At 48.1% G+C, this 18,571-nt stretch overlaps 1 protein-coding gene across 3 annotated transcripts in view; it reads left to right on the top strand.

Annotated features, from left to right (window-relative positions):
* Nucleotides 1–18,571, top strand: part of LOC147034028 (meprin A subunit alpha-like) — a 203,213-nt gene that overhangs the window by 157,577 nt on the left and 27,065 nt on the right. For all 3 annotated transcript variants that reach the window (XM_085875390.1, XM_085875374.1, XM_085875382.1), the window contains 2 exons: nucleotides 1,355–1,573; nucleotides 16,949–17,095. In XM_085875390.1, coding sequence (XP_085731516.1) covers nucleotides 1,355–1,573; nucleotides 16,949–17,095 — 366 coding nt within the window. The remainder of the gene's footprint in view (nucleotides 1–1,354; nucleotides 1,574–16,948; nucleotides 17,096–18,571) is intronic.

Genomic DNA, 18,571 nt, shown 5'->3' with positions numbered 1-18,571 from the left:
TCCCTGCTTCATTCGTTTCCTGGGATTCCCTGCCTCATTCATTTCCTGGGATTCCCTGCCTTTTTCATTTCCTGGAATTCCCTGTCTCATTCATTTCCTGGGATTCATTCATGCTCATGTTTTGAATCAATCAAAAAAAGGTTTATCATTTCCATGACATATAATGCAAACAATTACACCACACAAACATCCATCAGGTTTTAATTTCAGCATCTACTTTATTCAGCAAATTATGCACATACTCCATCCACCCAAAGGGTGGATATAAACTTCCAGCTTCTAATATAACCAGGTTTATTTTTTACCTTGAATGTGCATTATGTCCAAGTGCTTCATTATTATTATTATTATTATTATTATTATTATTATTGTTATGATTAATTTTGATTAATGCTGTACTTTATAATTTGTGTCGTCTCTTCATCCTGCGTCTGTATACATGTGTCTTGTTGTTGTCATGGCTTTTACCTCCGTCACAAAAGGTGGATGGAGGTTATGTGGTGGTGGTCGTATGGCAGCTTAGCTGCCGGGGTAGCTATCATTTCTTGAAGCGCGACTGTGTCGCTGATGCAGTGCCCCTCTACCAGTACACACACTGGAACTGGTACTCATTTCGCCGACCTCGGAAGGATGACAGGCTGAGTCAACCCCCTGGTGTATTAATTCGGCAGCCGACGGGGCTTGAACTCAGGACCCGAGGATCCCAAGCCGCCACCCTAACCACTGAGCCAACACCAGGCTACATGGAGGTTATGTTTTCACTCCTGTCTGTTTGTTTGTCTGTGAGCAGGATATTTCAAAAGGTTCTGGACGGATTCGTATAAAACTTGGTGGACAGGTTGGATGTATGACGAGGACAATTTTATTCGATTTTGATGAAGATCCAGATCCAGATACGAGAATTTTCCCCTTCTTAAGTGATTCTTCACTATTGAGAGATGGGACCAAAAACGATATACTGCATAGCATGATATTTCAAAAAAAGTTACAGATGAGTTGTGGAAAAATTAGGTGGATGAGTTGGTTTGGTGACAAGACTAAGCCGATTTGATTTTGGTTCAGGTCTGGATCCAGATCTGGCCTATCAGTGCAATACAAAATGTAAACTGTTCAGCCTCGTGGAGGTATGCACTCTACCCAGTGCCATTGTAGTTGACATCTTTCCTAGTGTTTATTTTTCATTAGATTTTTTTTTTGTCATGTCAGGCAGTGAAGCATGGTGGTGTTTATAATGTAATTTGTGCAAAATATTACATGATCCTATTTAACAATTACACTGTTGTCATGCTTTTTGTCAAAAAGTGAATGAATTGCAATTAATTCATTTTTGTTGGTCATGCTTTACATTTATTAGATGCGAAATATAATTTTAAGAAAAGAACGGTGGAAACGGATACGTTCAACACACCTTATGACTACTTGTCAGTCATGCACTATCCACCTTCGTTCTTCAGCAATGACAAAAAGAAGCCTACAATCAGCACCAACATTCCTCACTTCCACACATTAATTGGCCAAGCATCCGACATGAGTGACAATGATATTGTCAAGCTCAACCACCTTTATAATTGCAGTAAGTATCAAAAATTACAATGCTGATTGATTTTTACTGTCTTTAGAATCCCAACGAAAGGTGTCTGATGGTATTTAGAGAAAGGTAGTACTGTAAATCAATTAGCCTTGGTGGTGTAATTAGTTAAGAGCGTCTGCTATGAGTCTGGGAAGTCAGTGGTTCAAACGCCGGCCAAGTCATACCAAAGATATAAAAAATGGAATGTGTTGCTTCCTTGCTGCTTTTGATGCTCAGCATTTAAAAAGGATTCTTGGGGAAAATGCCAGGAGCATAGCAAAGGTCCCTTTATATGGTATGTGCCATGTGGGAAACTATAGAAAAGAAGGGACATTGCATAGCTTGAAGAAAATGCCAAACAATAGAAAAGAAGGGACATTCCATCGCTTGTGGAAAATGCCAGACGATAGAAGATATGGCACATTCAAAAAATCTCGTGTGCATGATGTACTAACATTGTGTTCTTAGGAAGAACCAAGTAATGCTCTATAAAAGTTCATATCAAAGGGTGCCCTACATATATACTGTCGGTTAAAACCCGTCAGTACCTGAAGTTTTTTGTGTACTTTGAAAAAGAAAACACATAAGACAAGTGAAAAAGACATAAAATGTCATAACCCCCATTGTTTAGGTAATTTTGTTGCATGGAGTTCAAAGGCTTGCCCATATTTATGTACAACTAAAATGGCCTCCATCGACCAGTCAGTCATCTTTGATCAGATCGCAAAATAAAGTGAGGGGCACATGTATGCCATCATGTACTGTGCTTGTACCACGTTTGAACAAAATCGGACCATGCATGCATGTCTGAGAAATGGTTAGGGACACATTTAAGTTACAAAATGGTCACCAGTCGGCCATCTTGGATCTGATCTCGAAAAAAAAAATAACGTGCTTATGTAAGATATTGTTGTGGTTACCAAATTCGCAAACCACCATTCAGGTCCCTTAGGTGAGATATCTCGGTAAGTATATGTGTAGTTAGGCCCAAACCCGTTGTCTAGAGGGAATAAATGTCATTCATGCGTGCTGCGACTCTTCAGGATAGCCGTTTTTCTTTTACTATCTTTATTTTGGACCAACTGCCATTATTACCACCACCAACCACGTCTCAACAGTCGTCACAACATCAACCACCCACCACAACGCCGCTTCACCACAACAGCCACGACCTTTACCGTCACACCTCGCAACCGTCGCATCGCCACCGTTCTTGCGCCGCTTGTGGGTACCGGTATTGGACTCGTGCAGGGCGCACGCCGAACAGCGTGTACAAAACCACGGACTTTCTGCTCCAAAAACGGATCAAAAACGACTCACGCCCACTTTTGTTCCGTCCAATCGGTGAGCAAGGGGCGATTTGGCCCCGCCTCCAGGGCGTTGGAGGGCGGTCGCTATATGCAAATTCATGGATCAAAATGCATTCACGCCCACTTTTTCTCGGGCCAATGGGGAGCGAGGTGAAAGGTCGAAGGCAGGGGGTCAAAGGCGAAGCCACGGGGCTTATATAAGCGGCTGCGTTCGTCAGAAAAGGGTCGTCGTGTGCGTTGGAGTTGAGTGCAGTTGGGAAGTTCGCAGGAGGAAGAGTTCGGAGTTGGAGTCGGAGCGAAGAGGACGGAGCTGTGGAGAGGTGGCGGCGGCGAAGGCAGACGAGGGGGTGCTCGCGTCGGTGCCGGGAGCTGTACACCAGGGAGGCCGACGGCGCGACCTGGTCGAGGTGGAGACGCTCGTCGCGGGACCCGAGACAGAGTAAAGATCCTCCTTTCCCCGAGCATCAGCAACCCCCTCCTGTTTCCCCCCGCGCTGAGATAGTGCGACCAAGGGGGCCCCCTTCCCACCCCCTACCAGACACTGTCCGCGAGGCCCGCGGAGTTGAGGCACCACCGCCGCTCCGCGTCTCATCACCAGACGGGTAGGCCCGACACGGTCTCGGCCCCAGGCCCGCCTACCCCCTCATCCTGGAGGGTGGTTCTCTTTTCTTTTGCTTTGGGAATGTGTGTTGTCGGCGCCGTCTGTGAAGTAAAATTGTATAAGTGTTGCCGTGTGCTCGCGTAATCGGTATTAGATCTGCATTGTCGCATTTGCTTTTTGTCTTCTTCTTTTCTATGTGCTTTTGGTGGAATTGTATATGTGTGCTTTCCGTTCATCGCGAATAAATGTGCTTTATGTTGAACTGTTTCCCGCTTCGCTTCGTCATTTCTCTCATTGAATCCTCATCTTGCTTCACGTAAAGGGTTGGTAGTGGGCTGAATACGCCCGATAATTAATCGAACCGTTGAGGCCGACGATAACACCGCTCGGTTATCCCGATAGTACGGAACGGGTCGCTTAAGCGGCCCGTGTCCGAAGTCGACCTGCGGCGAGGTGCGATCGCCCGGTCTACCCTCCGTGTGGGGACTTAGGTAGGTCGAATTTGGCGAGCAACCCTATCCCACGCGGGGGCCGATTGGCTCGATCGCGGTGAGACCGAAAGGTCCACCCGTGACTGGTTCCCGGCGTTAGTCCGAGAGGGTCACGACTGGATTGTCCGTCTGGTGGGCGACGTGCCGCGATTCGAGTTACGTGGCCGTCAGCACGCCGGCGGGCGCGAATCCGCAACACTGGTGTCAGGTCGTGCGATACAAATCCATCGCCCTCCTCGCGGCACTGGTATCGGAGAACAGGAAAACGGGCTCTCCTGTCTCCAGCTAAATTCACGGGAATCGGTCCAGGGGTGAGAGAAGCGACCCCCGATTCCCTCCAAATTACGAGCGAGCGAAATTAACCCTTTACGAGAAGCAAGATGGCGTCTCAAGGCGAGCGGGAGCCGGTGGTATTAGGTATGTGTCGTCATGTCGGATCCATGGCCCAGGTCGGTTCTTTTTATAATTATAACCCCACCACTAACTGTGGTCAGTGGGAGCGGCTTGAGCACGAACTTTGCCGGCAAACGGAGTCGCACAATGGCAGCACGGAGCGGGCTGATATTAATGGCACAGCACGAGGCGTGAGCTCCCAGTCACCGGTTCAAGGCACGTGGTCACGGCATGTGCCATGGCAGGCGTGGCAGGATGACTATGCGAGCATTGGCAGGCTTCAGGCACAATTGGGGGATGTCTTGGAAAAGGTGAAGCGTTATGAAGAATATATCGAGGAGGTGCAACGTGGAGTGGACGAGTCACAACGGCACGCAGATGCGCTTCAGAAAAATTACGTGTACGGGGGGACACAGCGATTGGACGATTTACTGGAACGAATTCGGTGGCAAAAACATGACTTGGCCAATAGAGTCGACAAATTACGTGGGAAAAAGAATTTGGTAGTGTTTTATACCCGTCAGTTGGAATATGCGAAGAGCAAACTGAACAAAAGAATAGGGGAACAGCAGATTGGTATCTCCCAGGAAAGGAAACAATGGGAGGAAGAATGGAAAACCGAGCTCGAAAAGAAACAAAAGGAGCACGACTTGGAAGTAAAGCAATTAATGGAAAAATTATTGGAGCAAGCAAGGCGGTTCAAAGAACTGGAGGAGAGAGTGAGGGAAATACTGTTGGAAGAGAAAAAATGTGAACACGATGGGGAGTTGGAACAATTGAAGGAAGAGATAAGAACAGGCAATCAGGAAAGAGAAAGCCTAGAATGGAAGATAAAAAGAGGAGAGAGACAGCTCGAGGAAAGGTCGGAGGAATTGCTGGAAAAGTCAGAGCAGTTCGAAGAACTGCAGGGAGAATTGAGGGAGGAAGGAGAAAGGAAAACAAAGCTCGAAAAGGAAAAACGCGAACAAGATGGAGAATTGGAACTACTGAAGCGAGAGGTAAGGGCAAGCCAGTTTAAAAGAGAAATCCTGGAAGGGGAGATTAGAATGGGAAAGGAATGGCAGAAAAAACTAAATGAATACAGTAAAAAAGGGACGAATTGAGGAGGGAAGCGGTGGAAAGAAGAGATGAAATGAGTGAAGAAGCACGCAAATTGAGAAAGGAATTGGAAACAAAAACTTCTGAGATACTGAAACACGAAAACAAAGAAAGAGGATTACAAGACTAACTGAGGATGTTAAAAGAGGAAAGGAAGAGAACAGAGAATGAAACGTTAAGGAACCACACTGAGCAGATTGAACAATTCGAAGCCAAAGCAAAGTCGGAGTGTGCGGAGATGAGAAAGGAATTGGAAAAGAAAGCTTCTGAGTTACAGAAACACCAAAACAAAGAGAGGGAATTACAAAACGAGTTGAGGATGGTGAGAGAAGAAAGAACGACAACAGAGAATGAAACGTTAAGAAACCACACAGTACAGATCGAACAGCTGGAAGCGAAGGCCAGATTAAAGAATGAGGAACAAGAAAGAGTACTGAAAGAACAAGGAATGAGACAGGAGAAGGAAATCAGCCAACTGAAGGAAACCACGAGATTGCAGAATGAGATGCAAGAAAGAGTAATGATGGAAGAACGAATCAGACAGGAGAAGGAAGTCAGCCAACTGAAAGAAATAACGAGATTGCAGAATGAGGAACAAGAAAGGGTACTGAAAGAACAAGGAATGAGACAGGAGAAGGAAATCAGCCAACTGAAGGAAACCACGAGATTGCAGAATGAGATGCAAAAAAGAGTAATGAAGGAAGAACAAATCAGACAGGAGAAGGAAGTCAGCCAACTGAAAGAAATAACGAGATTGCAGAATGAGGAACAAGGGAGACAGTGGAATAGGAAATACAAAGAACAAGGAATGAGACAGGAGAAAGAAATCCGTCAATTGAAGGAAACGATGAGATTGCAGAACGAGGAACAAGAGAGACAGTGGAATAAAAAACTGAAAGAGTATGAATTTGAAACTGAACGACAAAAGGAAAAAAATAGGTTGGAATACGAGGACAAGTTGAAGGAGCAAGGAATGAAGCAGGAAGGAGAAATCAGGAGATTGAAGGACACAAGGAGATTGGAGAGGGAAGAACGAGAGGAACAATGGAATAGAAAACAAAAAGAACATGAATCTGAGGTTGACCAATTGAAAGAAAAGCTGAGGCTGGAGTACGAGGAGATAGACAAAGAACAGCGAATGAAACACAAAATGGAGATGAACCAAATGAAGAAAACCATGAAACTGGATAAGGAAAGACAGGAGAGGAAACGAGGAAGAGTAATTAGACAGCAGCAAATGAAACACAAAAAGGAGATTAACCAAATGAAGAAAACCATGAAACTGGAGAAGGAAGGACAGGAGAGGAAACGAGGAAGAGTAGTGAGAGAACAGCGAATGAAACACACGAAAGAAATGAGCCAATTGAAAGAAACAATGAGATTGGAAAACAAAGAGCAGGAGGAACAGTGGGAGAGAAAACAACAACTATATGAGTGTGAAATTGAACAACTAAAACGGAGAGCGAGACTGGAGTCAACGGAGATTGAGGAGCTCCGGAGGGAGAACGAACAGCTAATGGGGCTCAGAGAGAAAGAACGACTCAGATGGGAAGGAAAAAGGAACCAGGAAGAGACAGAAATAAGGAACAAGGAGAGAAAATGTATAGAGACACGGGAGACAAGAGACGAGGTGAAAGGAATTGCGAGGGAGAGAAGAGAACAATTAAGACGGAAAGCAAGGATGAGGTACGCAGAGATCGTGAAAGAGCAAGGAGTGAAAAACAGGGAAGGACGGGAGCGACTTAAGGAGAAAGCAAGGTTGACCTACATAAAGATAAGGGAAAGACGCCAGAAAGAAGCAGAGACCAATAGACACGAGGAGACGACAGAAAGAATGAAATGTATAGAGACAGGGAGATAGAGGGTGAATTGGACAAGGTTAGTGACGCACACACACACACGGAGGTAGTGGAGGATAATGAGGGTGAGCTGGTGGACTGGGTGGAGGCCCGGTGCGAGCACCTGGATGGCCTCCTCCAGGAACGAGGGGAGGGAGTATGCCCCCTTGAGGTGAGTCACGACCAGGTGAGTTCGGTCGTGCTTTGCGAGGTTGAGGGGACGAGTGCTGTGGACGGGTGCTTGGAGAGCTTGGGGGGTATAGAGGCCCCGGAGACCCTTGTGGGGACACAAATCCCCAGTGTGGTTGTCCCTGTGTGTGTGGTGCAAGGTGTGAGTGCGTCCCCGTGTGTGGAAGCGACCCCGTGTGTGAGTGGTGTGGTGGCGATGGTGCCGGAGTGCGTGCTTCCCAGCACGCCGTGTGTGGATGAGGAACCGTGTGTGTGTCGCCGTGTGTGTGAGTGAGGCACGGTGTGTGGATGAGGCACCGCGGGTGAGTGCCCCCGCGTGTGCGAGTGAGGCACGGTGTATGAGTGAGGCACGGTGGGTGGATGAGGAACCACGAGTGAGTGAACGGCCGTGTGCAAGGTCGCTGTGTGCAAGGGAGACCGTGTGTGTGAGAGAGCGGTATGTAAGGGAGATGTCGGTGGGCATGCGGGAGCACGCAGCCGCGTCTCCCGGTGTGAATGTAATGGAATGGAGTGTGAGCGTCGTAACACGCAGGTGTGCGTGGGTTGAATGGCGACGACGGCGACATGTAAGGAAAGAAAGCCGAGTAGCGGCTGTAGCTGTTTCGGGGACCGTGCCGGGTTCACCCAGCAGTGAGCACGCGGTCCGTGCTGTGCAACGCACGAGACCGCCACGTGCTCGCTTGCGATAGTGAAGTCCCGGTCCGGAAACGCACGCGGTGGATTTGCCGATCCCGCGGACGGACAAAGTTTAGGCAGGATTATGGATTTGGACCGGACGGGTTCTCCACGCGATCGTGTGTGTTAAGCTCCAACGGGCAAAGCACATGTGTTCGCGTGGGGAACCCCTCGAGACGTGGGGCTTGTTTTTTTTATGCGCACGGTGACGCCATGGCTGCACGTGGGGTTGGAATCCGGCAGGAGGGGTATCCCTGCCGGAAGGTGCCGTCCAAGGAGGGACGAGGAACACGTGCAGTTGCATGACGTCACGGGCAGGTGCAAAGTGCGCGAGTTGCCGCGCTGGTGCTGCGCAGGTAAAGAAAAAAAAAAGGAAGCAAGCCTCACTTTCGGGTGCACAGGATTCCTGGGCAAGGGGTGGAAGACCCCCTTGACCTGGGCACAGGATGAAAACTAGTTAGGGGGAAGGGTTAGCTTAGCTAGACCGACTTCATGGGGCAGGGGTAAGTCCTCATGGAGTCCGTGGAATGGATTAGGTAGAGGGATTTAGTGAGCTTTAGGTTGGGAAATAAAATGGGATTATTTTGGAGACAGAGACAGACTTTGGATGTGTAGAGGGGACGTAGTTTAGCGACGTAGTGTTAAAAGGAACGTGCTGTAGTTTAAGGGGCGACGTGGGAGCACGAGTTAGTTAGGGGATGTAGTTAGAAGGATGGCAGAGTTCAGCGGTGTGTGTGTTCAAGAGTTGTGAGGTGAGTACATGATGAGTGAGTGAGGCCAGCGGGTCTGTGTGTATGGAGCAAATGGGGAATGCATGGTGCGATGAGTGATTGGGAGGAGGAGTGACTCCCGCCCAAGGGACCCCGGGGTCAGTATAAAGTAAGTTAGTTGGGTTAGTTAAATTGAAAAATGGAGGTCGTTTTGTTGTTGGTGGGAAAGTAGGCTCGAGACCCATTTGGAGGGGTGCAGGAGCCCTGTTGACGGGCTTGGGAGCGTGGCTGCGAAAGGTGAGTATCGCTGAGTGGGTACCCCGGGCACCAGGCTAGTCGGCCGTGGTAGGCCAAGGGCCCATGGGGGGCCGGGATAGCGTAGTGGGCACGGGTGCGCCTGCTTGGTGCGGGGGCCCGGGGCGCCATTAGCCGCGTGGGCAGTGTTGTGGGCATGGGTGACCCTCGGAAAGGGGCCCGGGAAGCCAGCCTGCCACGTGTGCGTTTCAGGGGAGGTGCCATGGGGGGCACTCCCCGGTGTTAGGGAGCTGGTAGGCTCGGAGGCAGTGTAGTGCCCGGGGGTGCCATAGCGGGAGATTCGGCAGAGGGTCGTGCCTGCCAAAGGGAGCCACGTGTCCCAGCCATGAGACCGTGTGAGGGCACGGAGAGAAAATTGGGGGGCGAGGCCCGAAATTGTGAGGACACCAACACAGGCGACGGGAATCTGGGTTGTTAGAACCAATAGTTTAAGCGAGAGGCGCTTGTTGAAAGCCCCGGGGTAGTTTAACAGTTAAATGGTAGGGTAGATTAGGAGATGTACCCCTCCGCACCATCCATCCCCTCGCTCTCGTTGTGGGCCGCTGGACCCACTTTGGTTATAGATCGCCGAACTCTGGGGAGGCCATTCTGAGGCTTCGTTGGGCCTCGGCACAGGACGTTAGCTCTCCCTTGTTCCCTCCGGGAAGGGAACGTAGGGGTTGGGAGTAGGCTAGGTGACAGGATAGGTTAGCCGAACAAGGACGATAAAGGGGGTTAGGGGACGATTTATAGTGGGGAAGTAAAAATAAAAACAACAAAAAAATAAGTTGGGGCTAAATTGGGGTTTGACAAATTAAGGGAGTGGGTATGTACAGTGACAGGCAAAGGCGATAGGTTGGGAGGGAGACCGTAGGGTAGGTCCGAGCCCGCCTTCCGAGTGGCCAGCACCACCGCACTCCCTCCACCAACCTCCACTGAACGGCAAAGGTTGGCCAGCTTCATCTGCTGGCTGCGTTGCTGCAAGGCGGAGGCCGGCCAACTTCAGCCGGCTGGCTGTTTTTGCTGCAAGGCCTGTGCCGGCTGGATCGTCTGCAGCTGCTGTGCTGCGAGGCCTGTGCCGGCCCACTTCATCTGCCGGCTGGCTGTTTTTTCTTCAAGGCCTGTGCCGGCCAGTTCGTCTGCCGGCTGTGTTTGCCTACAGCGGCCTTCTTCTGCGGGCTGTGTTTGCCTGCTGCCTTTGCCATGCCATGCCCACTGCCCACATTCACCAGCCCCGTTCAATTTTGCTTTGCCCCCCCCCCCCCTGTTCATTTCCATGTGCGCCAGGATCCGCAAGGCAACAGTTTGCAAGCTGCGAGAACTGCCCTGTTGGCAGCTACAACACGGGCCTGCAGTGGCGGCCCGTGCACCGTGTTTGTGTTCATCCATCCATTCGTTGTGCTCATTGCGTGTGCCACTTGAGCTGGCACGGAGACTGCGTTGTGCAGCCCATGCACCGTTGTGGTTCACTGCGTTCAGTTCAAAAGGGAAGGCCTTGGACTGCGTGTGAGCAGCCAGCCACGTTCCCTGTCACCTGCATTGTTTTGAGCCAGAGACTGCATGCGGGCAGCCTGGCTCCCTGCTAACTGCTTTCTTTTTGCAGAGTTCAGTGATCCTGGGCCATGGTTTAGTGTAAAATTTGTAAGTTAAGGTTAAGATGTACTGTAAATATGAGTGCGCCCCCGGCATGTCTGTCCTAGCGCCGGCAATTTTATTTAAGTCGTCCGTGTGAGTGAGTTTGTTTAGGTAGTTACGCAGCCCTCAGGTTATTTATTTTGGGGACACGAATACCATGAATGTCGCACTCAGGGATCCGTAGGTAAAATGTACTAGGGGAAAACTACACATGATGGCACACGAGAATTTGACGACTCGGGACGAGTCTGTAAAAAGGGGAGGGGGTAGTGTTGTGGTTACCAAATTCGCAAACCACCATTCAGGTCCCTTAGGTGAGATATCTCGGTTAGTATATGTGTAGTTAGGCCCAAACCCGTTGTCTAGAGGGAATAAATGTCATTCATGCGTGCTGCGACTCTTCAGGATAGCCGTTTTTCTTTTACTATCTTTATTTTGGACCAACCGCCATTATTACCACCACCAACCACGTCTCAACAGTCATCACAACATCAACCACCCACCACAACGCCGCTTCACCACAACAGCCACGACCTTTACCGTCACACCTCGCAACCGTCGCATCGCCACCGTTCTTGCGCCGCTTGTGGGTACCGGTATTGGACTCGTGCAGGGCGCGCGCCGAACAGCGTGTACAAAACCACGGACTTTCCGCTCCAAAAACGGATCAAAAACGACTCACGCCCACTTTTGTTCCGTCCAATCGGTGAGCAAGGGGCGATTTGGCCCCGCCTCCAGGGCGTTGGAGGGCGGTCGCTATATGCAAATTCATGGATCAAAATGCATTCACGCCCACTTTTTCTCGGGCCAATGGGGAGCGAGGTGAAAGGGCGAAGGCAGGGGGTCAAAGGCGAAGCCACGGGGCTTATATAAGCGGCTGCGTTCGTCAGAAAAGGGTCGTCGTGTGCGTTGGAGTTGAGTGCAGTTGGGAAGTTCGCAGGAGGAAGAGTTCGGAGTTGGAGTCGGAGCGAAGAGGACGGAGCTGTGGAGAGGCGGCGGCGGCGCAGGCAGACGAGGGGGTGCTCGCGTCGGTGCCGGGAGCTGTACACCAGGGAGGCCGACGGCGCGACCTGGTCGAGGTGGAGACGCTCGTCGCGGGACCCGAGACAGAGTAAAGATCCTCCTTTCCCCGAGCATCAGCAACCCCCTCCTGTTTCCCCCCCGCGCTGAGATAGTGCGACCAAGGGGGCCCCCTTCCCACCCCCTACCAGACACTGTCCGCGAGGCCCGCGGAGTTGAGGAACCACCGCCGCTCCGCGTCTCATCACCAGACGGGTAGGCCCGACACGGTCTCGGCCCCAGGCCCGCCTACCCCCTCATCCTGGAGGGTGGTTCTCTTTTCTTTTGCTTTGGGAATGTGTGTTGTCGGCGCCGTCTGTGAAGTAAAATTGTATAAGTGTTGCCGTGTGCTCGCGTAATCGGTATTAGATCTGCATTGTCGCATTTGCTTTTTGTCTTCTTCTTTTCTATGTGCTTTTGGTGGAATTGTATATGTGTGCTTTCCGTTCATCGCGAATAAATGTGCTTTATGTTGAACTGTTTCCCGCTTCGCTTCGTCATTTCTCTCATTGAATCCTCATCTTGCTTCACGTAAAGGGTTGGTAGTGGGCTGAATACGCCCGATAATTAATCGAACCATCGAGGCCGACGATAACACCGCTCGGTTATCCCGATAGTACGGAACGGGTCGCTTAAGTGGCCCGTGTCCGAAGTCGACCTGCGGCGAGGTGCGATCGCCCGGTCTACCCTCCGTGTGGGTACTTAGGTAGGTCGAATTTGGCGAGCAACCCTATCCCACGCGGGGGCCGATTGGCTCGATCGCGGTGAGACCGAAAGGTCCACCCGTGACTGGTTCCCGGCGTTAGTCCGAGAGGGTCACGACTGGATTGTCCGTCCGGTGGGCGACGTGCCGCGATTCGAGTTACGTGGCCGTCAGCACGCCGGCGGGCGCGAATCCGCAACAATATCATTCATTATCCGTGTGCCTAGTTTGAAAAACATTGGAAAATGCATGTCTGAGAAATGGTTGTGGACACGTTCAACATTGGGTTTTGTCCATTTAAAATGGCCACCAGTCGGCCATCTTGGATCTGATGTCAAAAAAAAATGACATGCTTATGTATGCCATCATGTGTTGTCTTTATGCCAAGTACAAATAAAATCGGTCTATACATGTCTGAGATATGGTTGCAGACGCACACATGCACGCACGCACGCATGTACGGACACGAAAATCGAGACCAAATCCATAAGTCCCCATTTTGGGGATCAGTCTATTGGGGGCTAATAATGTGCATGTGTGATTAATTTGTTTAAAAAAATTGGTTCCCCTTTACATGAATCGTTCTTGAGCATTACTTGATGACTTGGTTCCTTCTCAGAACACAATGGTAATGCAGCATGCACACGAGATTTTATTTAATGTGCCTTATTTTCTATCTTCTGGAATTTTCCACAAGCCATGGAATGTCCCTTCTTTTCTATTGTTTGGCATTTTCTACAAACTATGCAATGTCCCTTCTTTTCTATAGTTTGCCTCATGGCACATACCAAATAAAGAGGCCTTTTCTATGCCCCTGGCATTTTTCCCAAGATGGGATACTAAACATGAACGGGTCAAAACGTAAGGCTTTCTTTGTTGTGCTTCAGGCGTTAATGTGAAATGCACAAGCATATGGTGTATAAGCACAGCTTCAATTGGCTTGCTCCCGAAATAAAATAAAAATAACACCTGCGATGTATAAGCACAGCCTCATTATCTTCCAAAATAATTAAAATTTAAAAAACACATTTATGGTTTATAGACACACAACGCTGGCTTGATTGTTCAATGCCTCAAAAACTAGAAAGAGCAATCGGAGATTGCAGACCCTCACCATAACTTGTTTTGTGTGGTGTTGGTGTAGTTTTGTGTGGCGTTTGTGCACTGGTGTGTTGCGTAATTAATAAGAGACATAACTACAACTGCCAATTTATAACTGCTGGCAGTGATGACCAGGTACCAAAACATCCCACTTTGATGCAACCCCGCTTTGATCGGACACCTGACCCTGACCCATGACGTTTACTATTGTTCAATTGAATTTAGAATGGGATTAAAATAAATTCAATTCAAATTAAATGGAAGACCAAATAGGTACAGTCCTGCATTGGAGTTGTCAGAAGGAACCCAAAGAAGTAAAAAGCAAAGATGAAGTCATCAAGAGGAACCTGGAGAGGATTCACATTTCAGCTGCTGCTCTTCTACCCTCAAACCCATCCAGGCACAGCCAAGTCAGCCCTTTTTTTTCAAAAAAATGAAAATCAAAAGGAAACCAGATCAAAAAATTAAATAATTCTGGCTGCCAGACTATGTGTCCAACCAAGTTGAAATTTAAAACATGCAGTCCCCATCCCAAGCACAATCCTCTCCTTCGGTGAGGGTAAAAAAACAACTCGGGTTATGTAATGAAGCCAAAACATGGCGATTGCTTACACTACCAGTCAAAAGTTTTAGAACACCCCCATTTTTTCAGTTTTTACTGAAATTTAAGCAGTTTTTGGTTTCAATGTGCTCTGAAAATAAAGCATAGAACAAATCATAGAATCGTTTTGTTGAACGAAACAATCTAAATTTTTGACTCATCAAAGTAACCACCTTTTGCAGATATAACAGCTGAACATACTCGTGGCATTCTTTCCACAATGGAAATCAAATATTGTTTGGAAAGTTCTTCCCAACACTGTTGCATAAGTTCCCACAAATGTGTTGCACTTGTAGGTTGCTTTGCTTTCAACCTTCTGTCCAGTTCATCCCAAACCAGCTCGATGGGGTTGAAGTCTGGAGACTGTGCTGGTCATTCCATGATTTGAAGCCTACAGTCTTGTTCTTTTCTTCTAAGGTAGTTCTGACATAGCCTGGAGGTAGGTTTTGGGTCGTTATCTTGCTGTAGGATGAACCCCTGACCAACTAGGCGGAGACCAGAGGGTATTGCATGGCGCTGCAAAATGCTGTGGTAGCCCTTTTGGTTCAGGGTGCCAGTCACTCTGCACAAGTTGCTGACTCGGGATCCAGCAAAAGAGCCCCAGATCATCACGCTTCCTCCTCCATGTTTGACAGTTGGTGTTACACACTGAGGAACCATCCTTTCACCTCCTCGACGGCGAACAAAAACCGTGCGTGATGAACTGAAGATTTCAAATTTTGATTCATTGGTCCATAAGACCTTCTTCCAATTTTCAGTAGTCCACTGGTGGTGCTTCATAGCCCAGGCAAGCCTCTTTTTCTTATTTTGTCATCTTAGCAATGTATTTCTTACTGCTACTCAACCTGTCAAACCTGCAGCTCGAAGTCTTCTCTTCACAGTTGAAACTGAGATTTCCTTACTTCGACCAGTGCTAAGCTGTGCTTGAAGCTGCTGTCCTGTGAGCCGCCTATCATGCAAGCTGTTGATTCTCAGAAACTTGTCTTCTGATTGTGTTGTAGCTTTGGGTCTGCCAGACCTCTTCCTGTTAGAGTTTCCTCCAGTTTCGAAGTGCCTTTTGATGGTGTAGGAAACTGTACTCACTGACACTTTGGCTTTGTTTGCAATTTCTCTAAAGGAAAGACCTACACTGTTGAGGGTTATAATGGTCTATCTGTGTTCCTTTGTTAATTGTCTTTTTCTCGCCATTATGATAGCAATATACTACTTCCTGCAGTGCAATGTTGTCCAAATAATGCTTCAGAGGGTGTAGCAACACAGTCTGTTCCAACACTGGTTTTTTTTACAGACAGGGTTTGTAACTAATCAACAAACGTTGGGACACCTGTAGGAATTGTTTGCATCAACTTTCAAGGCTTAATTTACTTCCATTGCTGCAGAACAGCTGCAGTTCACCCATTACTTGTTCCCTGAAAAGGGCCTTTATTAACAACTCTGAAATTTACATTATTTTTCAGTTTTTTGGAACCTAAACTTTTTTTTTATAACCTCTGGCAGTTTACCGCTAAGCTTTGTACCATTTCCGGTTATTCACTGGACTTGAACTGCTTAAATTTCAGAAAAACTGGAAAAATTGGGGTGTTCTATAACTTTCGACCGGTTGTGTATGTGCATATATAATACAACATGTTTATATGGCTTGGGAAGATTCCAATTTCACTGGGCCATGAAGGAATTATCGTATCGGCTTGAAGCTTGGGGCCTACACAAACTCTGCTTCAGAACACCAGTGACGCCGATGGGCCGCAACCTTTCAACATTTGATGATGTTTATAATCATCACTTTTGGTCTTTTTAACACTAAAAAGAAAACTTATATGGAAATTATGATGATTGTGAATATAACACTTCTGTTTGGAGCCATTTTACCTCACGTCCAATGGAGCCTATTATTTTTATATCGTATTTGTATTATTATATACACAATTTTTATCGGATTATAAAAAAGAAATCGCTTTTTCCTGAAAAAAATTCCCCGATTTCACTCCACATTTTGACATAATTATTCAGTCCATGAGTTCCGATCGTTAAATATGGAATCAGATTTTGAAAAGCAACTTTTAAAGTCTTGGAAAAATTCCACAATGAGCTATCTTAACACGGATTTTGCCCAAGGTGAAAAACCCCTTTGGGAGGGGGACAAATGAAATTGCTTCAACTTCCATTGTGTGACCCTTAGTTCTGCTAAGTTTGGTTGAGATTGGATGAGTAATAACCGAATGTATCACAGACAGACAGACAGACACCAAATTGTGTATTTTAGTATGATAGATTATCCGTCTATCAAGTTCTGTAAATCTGTTATACAAGTGTTTTGAGAGAATCTGCACATGCACACACACACACACACACACACACACACACACACACACACACACACACACACACACACACACACACACACACACACACACACACACACACACACACACACACACACACACACACACACACACACACCACAACACACATCTTTCATTCAGAAAAAATATGTTTGACGGCCTGGATGTAAAATTATATATTTATATTTTTTGATTATTGATTGTATCCCCTGCAAACGCAAAGTGTAAATTAATGGTGGTCAGTAGTGTGAAGCACTCATCACAATCAAATTATTCTTTTCTTCTTCTTGTCCTTAGACTGGTTATTGTTATTTCACAGTCTCTCACATCTTTTTCAGCTTCTTCCCTCGATTTGCTTGATCAGTGCACTTTTGAAACACCCAGCATATGTGGTATGATCCAACAAACTGTGAATGACCAGCAATGGATACATGTATTTGGAGGAACGATTCAGGGTGACCATGCTTTCACCCGAACTGACCAAAGTAAGTACAGGTACTTGTACAGTGCAAAAACAAAAAATCAACAAAACCCTAAAACCTCTCATGTTGTTGGTATTTGTCTCATGTAGGTATGATTATTGATTGAGTTTGTCATATGGGATGAGTCTCATTGGACGATGCGAATGCCACGGAGGATATTGGGCTGGCATGACAGGCCTGACTGGGGAGGAGGCCGAAATGAGAGACTGTGGGGTATATAATCAAGCACTGGCAAACATTGGATGTTTTTGGGCCCTCACAAAAGCACGTGATTGCTGTTACACAAAGCAGGATGAGTGTGCTCCATAGTAGTGGTGAGCAGCAGTATATCTTCTTCAAGAGCATCGAGTGCATAATGGCAGCCTCTGCAAAGGTGAAGAACTTCTGCATATGAGGAAATGGAACAAAGCCCTGTGTGTTGGCCCTTTCTGCTTGGGCTACTGTTATTGCTGCTTGGGACTCCGGCCACAGCCACGCTTCCTAGCTTCACACATTGTGGACTTAACCTATTCTGCCCTTTGTATTGTTACGAATTTGGAAGCTTACTGCACTCAACATTCAGGTCCCTATAGAACAGTTATATCGGTAAGTGTGTGTTTATAGTTAGGGCCCCCTACCTGCGTCTAACGGGAATTATATGTGTGCGCTGCGGAGATTCGTTTACAACAAACCTCCTTCACTTCACTTCTCACACCGATGCCATCGCCCACGTGCGTTCGGCCACGCACGTGGGTGGAGATTTCCATCGCCTCAGACTGGGACTCCGCCCAGGAAGGCAGGGGCGTGCCCCTTGTCCAATCACGCCACAGAAAGCGACTTTCCCATTGCACCCCGGCCAATGGTATTGAGATTGCCACAGAGAGGGACCTTTCGCACGGCACCCCGGCCAATGGGATTGAGATTGCCACAGAGAGCGACCTTCCCACGACGCCCCGTCCAATGAGGGTGGAGAGCGCCTCAGACGGCGATTTGCTCACCCCGGAGGAAAAAGGAATATAAGAAACGCCAGGTTGGGTAGTGGTGGTGGAAAAAGTGTCGAGGTGGTGGAGGTCGTCGTGGTGGTAAAAGGGTCGAGGTGGTGGAGGTAGTCGTGTTGGGAAAAAAGGGTCGTGGTCGTCATCGTGGTGGTCATCATCATCGTGTTACGGGTTCGAGTCCCACCGAGCTGGATCATCGTCGCCTCTGATCTTCTCCTTGGCCTTGGTTGATTGGTGCATGGCTGGTTGGAGAGCGCGGTACCTGGTGCTTGGAGCGGCATCGTGTTGTGGGTTCGAGTCCCGCCGAGCCGGATCGTCGAAGACCACACGAGGTGGACAGGTCCAAGCACAGGCTCTGGTCTCCAGCTCACCTGTCCTCGAGTCGGAGGCCTTCAATAAAGACCCGACGGGTCCATTTCTGTGTGTGTCTGTATGTGGGCCCGTCTTTAAGTAGCAACTGTATAAGTGCTTTTGCTTGTACATTGACTGCATTTCTTATAGT

This window comes from Eptatretus burgeri, chromosome 1 (genome assembly GCF_056783735.1).
Source record: "Eptatretus burgeri isolate ZD-2024b chromosome 1, Ebu_testis_v1, whole genome shotgun sequence".
Taxonomy (NCBI): domain Eukaryota; kingdom Metazoa; phylum Chordata; class Myxini; order Myxiniformes; family Myxinidae; genus Eptatretus; species Eptatretus burgeri.
This window is presented reverse-complemented; position numbering and strand designations above follow the sequence as displayed.